The following is an 8,651-nucleotide window of genomic DNA, read 5'->3' as shown; positions in this document are numbered from 1 at the left end:
TCGGGTTGGTCTGACTAAAGATATCAGCAGATTGGCTGGGCTGCTGGGAAAAATCCATTGTGACTATGTTTCTTTGGGAATGCGACTTCTAATGTAGTAGCACTACTGGGTGCTTCTTTTATCTGGAACATACTGCTCATATCTAAAGAGCTCTTACCAAACAATCTCTGACTCAGACTGTTCTCACCCTGGTTGACACAAGTCTGAATACACAGTCATCTGAAAAATGCAACAACTGAAGCAGAAATAACATAAATCTTACAAAATGAAACTATTTTGGGGCGGGTATTTTTTACCTATTGTCATCATTTTCCAGACATAATTCTGTAACAAGACTGTTAGAAAATCACCTTCAAGAGAATACTTTGAGTAAAACATTTTAATGAAGAAATTATCTCTATATCTTAACTTCTATATTCATAGTACATAATTCTTTAAAACTAACAATAAATGGGCATCAATGAGGAATCATTTGTCAAAAATACACACCACTGATTTTCTGCTTTCTTTTTTGAGGTAAATCATTTTTGTTTACATTGGTCAAGACATCGACAAAGTTATACATTGTAAAAACAATCAAACAATAAAATGAAAAAATAAACACATAAAGCAATTACACAAATTTTAGAATTAATACTCATTCAACGAAAACATCTTTTATCTGAGAGCTTCAGTGGTCTTAGTAAAAAACAAATATGCCTACTAGATTTCTACCCAGTGGAAAGGTAAGTTAATTATGAGGTTTGAGAATGACACCCCTCAGACCTCCTTTTAGCCAGTGTGTAAAAACACTTAACGTAGGAGATCATCAGAGAGAGCTGTCGCAGTCTGTTAGTGTCTGCATGCTGCTGGTGCAGTGGTCTAATGTGTAGCCCTCCTTCACCGGGACTCCGAGTGCTTTAGTATGGTTAGTGGAGCCGGGCGAAGGGAGGTCACAGCTGGAATGGGTGTAGGCAGTTAATGGTGGCGGTGGACGCGGGATGAAGATGAAGGGTAGTTCATGATAACAGCAGAACAGGTGCTCCAATGCAGAAGTGATGGGTGGTTACTGTGTGTGGTATTTTACCACTTTAGACAACCGAAGGATAAAGGGTAGTGGTTAACCTCAGAGGAAGACTTCACGCTGCTAGGAACGTACATGTTTGTGCTTTAAGAGTTCTTTCCTGACATCTTCATCGTAATGGTTTTCACCTCTGTGTACTCTTTCAGTCCGATCTCACCCCTGGAAAAAAGAGAACAACGGTGTCAGCGTAAACAAGGATGTATAGAAAACACGATTATTACCGTATCTCCTTTTTAAATGCACTTACAGTTCACGACCATTGCCGGACATTTTGAATCCTCCAAAAGGACACTGGCATGTCAGGGCATTATAACAGTTAATCCTGTACAACAAAGACATTTCATAATCTTAGTGATTTCATGATATTACATTCCATTCTGTGAATTTATAAAAAAAACTTCCGTGGTTAAAGATGCGATCACATTGACGAAATATCTGCGAAATATTAGGGAAATTTTTCGCCCTCACAATCACATGAATTCCTATTTAAATGACTGGTTTTCTCCCATTAAAATTTTGCAAACAAAAGGTAAATGTGACTGCACCTTAAGGCGAACGTATAACCCAATAATATTAGGGACCCATACAAAACAAGTGGATGGCATTTGTTTTGCTTTCCATTTTCTGGTGATATGATATAACTCTTACCAGACAGTGCCGGCCTGCACAGCTGCAGAGACTGTCATGGCCTTGTTGAGGTCTCTGGTGAAGACTGCTGCTGCCAGACCATATTCTGTGTCGTTGGCTCTCTCGATCACTTCTTCAATCGTTTTAAACTTCATGATCTGCTGAACTGGCCCAAATATCTACAATAAAAGTTTATTATTATTATACTTTGACATTCGAATTTAGATGTATTATTCTGAGATAAAGAAAGCTTACCTCCTCCTTGGCAATGCGCATGTGGTCCTGTACATCAGAGAAGACCGTGGGCTCCACAAAGAAGCCTTTAGAAGGAGGAGCTTTGCCGCCACACTCCAGTTTAGCTCCCTCAGTGATGCCGCTCTGAATCATCTCCAATACACGTCTCTGCTGATCCACACTCACCTGACACAGTCAAACAGAGATGATGAACTCCTGAATCCTGTGTCTTTTTTTACTGTGGTTATATGGAACTTTTGTAACAGGCAACAAAAAACTTTAAAAAAAATAAATTATGCAGATAATATATATTTTGTCTTGTCTGATTATTAATGTTTCAATGTACAGCTTTTTGCTTAAATTCTGATGGAACTCTCAGATTTTGCAGTCATTTTCTAAATATATATATACACTCACCTAAAGGATTATTAGGAACACCTGTTCAATTTCTCATTAATGCAATTATCTAATCAACCAATCACATGGCAGTTGCTTCAATGCATTTAGGGGTGTGGTCCTGGTCAAGACAATCTCCTGAACTCCAAACTGAATGTCAGAATGGGAAAGAAAGGTGATTTAAGCAATTTTGAGCGTGGCATGGTTGTTGGTGCCAGACGGGCTGGTTTGAGTATTTCACAATCTGCTCAGTTACTGGGATTTTCACGCACAACCATTTCTAGGGTTTACAAAGAATGGTGTGAAAAGGGAAAAACATCCAGTATGCGGCAGTCCTGTGGGCGAAAATGCCTTGTTGATGCTAGAGGTCAGAGGAGAATGGGCCGACTGATTCAAGCTGATAGAAGAGCAACTTTGACTGAAATAACCACTCGTTACAACCAAGGTATGCAGAAAAGCATTTGTGAAGCCACAACATGCACAACCTTGAGGCGGATGGGCTACAACAGCAGAAGACCCCACCGGGTACCACTCATCTCCACTACAAATAGGAAAAAGAGGACAGAATGAGAACATGGATCCATCCTGCCTTGTTACCACTGTGCAGGCTGGTGGTGGTGGTGTAATAGTGTGGGGGATGATTTCTTGGCACACTTTAGGCCCCTTAGTGCCGATTGGGCATCGTTTAAATGCCACGGCCTACCTGAGCATTGTTTCTGACCATGTCCATCCCTTTATGGCCACCATGTAACCATCCTCTGATGGCTACTTCCAGCAGGATAATGCACCATGTTCAAATTGGTTTCTTGAACATGACAATGAGTTCACTGTACTAAAATGGCCCCCACAGTCACCAGATCTCAACCCAATAGAGCATCTTTGGGATGTGGTGAAACGGGAGCTTCGTGCCCTGGATGTGCATCCCACAAATCTCCATCAACTGCAAGATGCTATCCTATCAATATGAAGCCAACATTTCTAAAGAATGCTTTCAGCACCCTGTTGAATCAATGCCACGTAGAATTAAGGCAGTTCTGAATGCGAAAGGGGGTCAAACACAGTATTATTATGGTGTTCCTAATAATCCTTTAGGTGAGTGTATATATATATATATATATATATATATATATATATATATATATATAGGTCTGATGAGTCTCGATTTCTGTTGAGATATTCAGACGGTAGAGTCAGAATTTGGCGTAAACAGAATGAGAACATGGATCCATCATGCCTTGTTACCACTGAGCAGGCTGGTGGTGGTGGTGTAATGGTGTGGGGGATGTTTTCTTGGCACACTCTAGGCCCTTAGTGCCAATTGGGCATCGTTTAAATGCCACGGCCTACCTGAGCATTGTTTCTGACCATGTCCATCCCTTTATGGCCACCATGTACCCATCCTCTGATGGCTACTTCCAGCAGGATAATGCACCATGTCACAAAGCTGAACATGACAATGAGTTCACTGTACTAAAATGGCCTCCACAGTCACCAGATCTCAATCCAATAGAGCATCTTTGGGATGTGGTGGAACGGGAGATTCGCATCATGGATGTGCAGCCGACAAATCTGCGGCAACTGTGTGATGCCATCATGTCAATATGGACCAAACTCCCTGAGGAATGCTTCTAGCACCTTGTTGAATCTATGCCACGAAGAATTGAGGCAGTTCTGAAGGCAAAAGGGGGTCCAACCCTTTACTAGCATGGGGTACCTAATAAAGTGGCCGGTGAGTGTATATATATATATATACAGCAAAAGTTTGGGATCAGTAAGACTTTTCATGTCTTATGCTCTTATTATCAATATTGAAAACTGTTGTGCTGTTTAATTTTTTTTTTTGTGGAAACCGTGATGCATTATTTTCAGGATTCTCAAAAGACCGGCATTTATTTTAAATAGATATCTTTGAACATCTAAATGCATTTTAATGTCACTTTTTATCAATTTTAATGCATCCTTGCTGAATAAAAGATGAATTTCTTAAAAAAAAAATACTGACCCCAAACTTTTGAACGGTAGTATATTATGATTTATAAATGATTTATTTTTATTGTTTTAGGCAATTAATTGGGTCTTACCTGAGGTCCCTGCTCAGTGGTTGGGTCAAAGGGATTTCCCAGTGTCCTTCTCCGAGCTCTCTCAACACTCCTTCGCACAAACTCATCATAAATGGGCTCCTCCACAAAGATACGGGAACCAGCGGTGCAGCATTGACCGTTGTTGAAGAAAACACCCTGATGGGCCTGTTCGACTGCCAACTCAACTGAAACAGAGAGAAAGCACATTATTAAACATCTGCCAGTAATGGACTATACATGGCGCATAAGCATCATTAGTTAAAGATGTGAATTATGTAGACAGTCATTATATTAGATAAATATTTTATTTAAACAAAAGTAAATAACAGGCCAAACAACAGGTGATAAATAAATCTGGACTGTATTTCCTACATTTCAATAAGTCTTTCAAAGTAATTTTTTAACAGACTATAGTTTAAGCAGTTTCTCCCCTTGTTCTTCTGGTGTGTCTGCTGTTTATGCATACATACATGCGTCTGTGTGAGATAATGGACACCTGGGGAAAGGGTGGACTGGCAGGCTGTGGCTTTTGAAGGGTTAATGGAGCAGGCAGATTTACGGCTGTGGTGTGATGGGTCCGGACAGGGTCCATTCGGCTGATTTACGGGAGGCCTTGCTCACGGCTGCTGAAAACATTTAAAGCTCAGACTTATGCCGAGGTTTGGTGGGCTACTTAGAGATACTAAGGACCAGGAGTTTAGGAAGTGAGATAAGCTTATTTGCATGTATATGGGCCTTTCCGAAATATATATTTTTTTGCCCAGACGCAGCTCTAAAAGATCCCTAAGGGTCTTTGATGTGAAGTGACAGAGAAGGTCTCTGGGGTAGCACCTGTGCACAAACTGTTGCAGCGGGACAACAGGAGGGCGGCCGTAAAACAGTGTCTGAATACTTACAATCAGCATCTGCAAAAATGATGTTGGGACTCTTTCCCCCGAGCTCTAGCGTGACTCTCTTCAGATTGCTCTTTCCTGCTGCTTCTTGGATCAGCTTGCCTACCTGTGGAGAGAGAGGAGAGCCACTTTAATCACTGAGACACCACAGAAGAGCTTTACTAAATCTCAACATCAGTGGGATGCTGTCATTAATAAATCCTGCTGCATGAGGAGGCTCCCTTTGACAAGACAACCAGCTCCATTATCAGGCCCCTGAGCTTCGGCTCACATCCTAAATATCTATTAGTGCTTAACGTGACAGCCAAAGAGAATGGAATGTCCTACACACAACAGTATCTGTTGGTTAATTCGAGAACAGGAAAAGCTGACTCCAGGCTTGTATAGGATGCTCAACGCTGTTTGGAGTCACAAAATAACAGTGAAACAAGACCCTTAAAATGCATTTATTGGCTTTGTTAGTGCATAAATGAAAACATATGTATGTGTGATTATCAAGGAGCACATTTCTTTTTAACAAAAGTCTACTGTTTTATAATTCCATGTTGTTTGCAGCTCTTCCCTGAATCGATTCAAATCCAAACTGAATTTCACACTTCTCTTCCCTTAAAGTTTCACATTAGCGGTGGACTGGCTCTCATCTTACATGCTGTTCAGGCCCTTGTAAGCACCGCAGACATCGCACAGCTGCTGGCCGTGGCGTTGCTTCACATCTCAGAGAACATTATGCTCACATCAAACTATTCTCTTCCAACTGTATGTGTGTGTGTGTCTGTGTCTGTGTGAGTAAGAGAGAGAGAGAGAGAGAGAGAGAAAGACCTTTTCAATCTTCACAGCCAGCTCAGCGCTTTAGAGGCTGGCAAGCAGCACTCCTAACCATAAACAAACATTTGTACATTTTTCCTTTCTGCAAAACATACTTACTGACAGTGAATATTTTCTCTATCTGTTTTCCATCAGATAGCGGAAAGAGAAGGGGAGAAGACGGAGGGAAAACAATCTTCCTCAGTTCCCTCTGACACTATCGTTCAGTGGAAAAATGGACGAACGTCATACCTCTCACTGATACTATACATATGTGAGTGTTTTTGTCAGTTTTGGGGAAGCTAGTTTTTCAAGCTACAAGATAGTTGAAGTAGTTAAACTGTAGTAAAGCTATAGATAGCTAAACCAGATAACCATAGTAATGAGGAGAACGTTCAAAAGAACAGCCTTAATTTGAAATAGAAATCTTTTGTAATGTCTTTACAGTAACTTTTGATCAATTTAATGTATACTTACTGACTAAAATTATTAATTTATTTAACAAAAACTCACTGACCCCAAACCTTTGAACAATAGTGTATAACTATCTATTAATAGCCTATAGTTGAATGGATGAATGAACATCAAACTTGAACTGATACATTTACACAAAATTCAAATATAATATTCACTAAAGTATAATGTGACTGATTTGAAGTGAAAAAAAAAAACTGATTTAAATTGCCATGTAGGAACTCAAATCAGCTCATTTACAAGATTCATCTGAACAAACGGATTCACTAGAATAAATCAGACTTTCCAATGCCACATATAAGGGAGAGAATCGCTTAGGACAAACTGATTCACTAGAAATGAATCATTCTTTTCAAAGTCACATAAATGAAGGAATCGCTTCGGATTATTCAATTCATTAGAATGAATCTGACTTTCCAATGCCACATTTGAGTAAGAGTGTGATTTCCTCAGCTCAGACATAAACAAAAAAAAGATGTAGTACTTGGTTGCACTAACTGGTGTAACGCTAATCGCTGAAAAAAAACCTTGTGGCTTAAAAACCATTAAGTTACTACTGGTGCTTTGTTTAGTTAGTTACTCCTGGTTTGACCGGAGGTATGACCATTATTTTGTATATAATAATAATAAAACAATTTTAAAATGTGGTTCAATGTGCTTTTTAATTCATATAAAACATAAGAAATATAATGAAATATACTTCATTTAAGAAATTACACTGCACACTTGTCACAAAGGGGCTAGACTCCACAAATAGCAGCAATGGGCTGGTCATAACACACCAGAATCCTCCACTCCCTCAGGGAGCTGCTCCCCTGTCCCCCCCACCCCTGGTCCAGTCCTCCCTTATACACAGACAGCTGAAGTGACTCAGAGTCTGTGTATGTACACACACACGCACAGCATGAGAGATCTCGGCTGTCTAATCAAGTCCAGATTAGATCCCAGCGACAGCCACAGCAGCAGTGCTGACGCGAGAAGAGGAACCAAACCTTCACTTCGCTGCCAGTGAAGAGGAAGGGCGGGAGGGTGGGGTGTATGGTGATGAGTTTCCTCTGAAAGTCAGTCAGTGGAAGTGTGGGTGAAGTCGAGTGGGTTGGTAAAGTTTTCACAGTGACGCTACACTCATTTGAGGATTTGTGTGGCCTTTTGTTTGTTTCTTTCCAAGTCTCAGTCATCACATTCTTGTTTTATCAATAACATTTTGATTTAAAAGAAAGAAATAGTCATCGCAGTCATCAAAATAGCAGAGAACTGGGAAATGACTTAACTCCCATTTCCCACAAAATAAAACATTTGTTGCATTCCAACAAGTGTTTTTCAAGGGCACGAGCTTAGTTTGTTTTCTGTGGAAACAACACTTCTGTTTGTACTCCTATCAGTGAGAGAAGTCTTGTGCTATACACAGACCCATAAACACCGTTCTCTGTTTCTTTAACAATGAAGATAAACACTAAGTATATTTACACTACTGAATACTGTTCAATAGAGTTTTTAATATTTTTGAAAGGTTCTTATGCTCACCCAGGCTGCAATTATTTGTTAAAAAACACAATAAAACAGTAATATTGTGAAATATTATCTATTTTAAAATGTAATTTATTCCTGTGATTGTAAAGCTGTAAAGCAGCATCATTACTCCAGTCTTCAGTGTCACATGATCCTTCAGAAATCATTCTAATATGCTGATTTGGTGCTTATTATCAATGTTGAAAACAGTGCTGCTTAATCATTTTGTGGAAACTGATACTTTTTTCACGATCCTTTGATTAATATAATGTTCAAAGAACAGCATTTATTCTAAATATATTTATTTTTGTAACATTATAAATGTATTTACTGTTACTTTTGATCAATTTAATGCATCCTTGCTGAAAAAAAAGTATTCATTCTTTGAAAAAAATACTGACCGAGATGACTGAACTTTTGAAAAGTAGTGTACATGACGTTATCCACGTTAATTGAACAAATAATGACCTCGCCACTGTAGTAATTTGCAACGCAAATATTCATGTATACTTGGAGAGATCGATGAAGACTGTAGCTCCACTATGCAAAAAAAACCCCGCTGTAACTCGA

At 39.5% G+C, this 8,651-nt stretch overlaps 1 protein-coding gene across 1 annotated transcript; it reads right to left on the bottom strand.

The window, feature by feature from the left end:
• Positions 1-361: 361 nt before the first annotated feature.
• On the bottom strand, positions 362-5,422 carry aldh1a2 (aldehyde dehydrogenase 1 family, member A2; the record flags this gene model as incomplete). Its single annotated transcript, XM_056267326.1, has 6 exons — positions 362-1,222; positions 1,311-1,385; positions 1,712-1,869; positions 1,946-2,110; positions 4,402-4,586; positions 5,298-5,422. Coding segments are annotated over 6 exons (781 nt in total), but the record flags the coding sequence as incomplete, so codon positions are not given.
• Between the last annotated feature and the right edge of the window lie 3,229 nt (positions 5,423-8,651).

Source organism: Rhinichthys klamathensis, unplaced genomic scaffold, assembly GCF_029890125.1.
Source record: "Rhinichthys klamathensis goyatoka isolate OS25496 unplaced genomic scaffold, OSU_Roscu_1.1 h1tg000258l_1, whole genome shotgun sequence".
Classification (NCBI taxonomy): domain Eukaryota; kingdom Metazoa; phylum Chordata; class Actinopteri; order Cypriniformes; family Leuciscidae; genus Rhinichthys; species Rhinichthys klamathensis.
The sequence above is the reverse complement of the archived record's forward strand: the minus strand, read 5'-3'. Positions and strand labels throughout refer to the sequence as shown.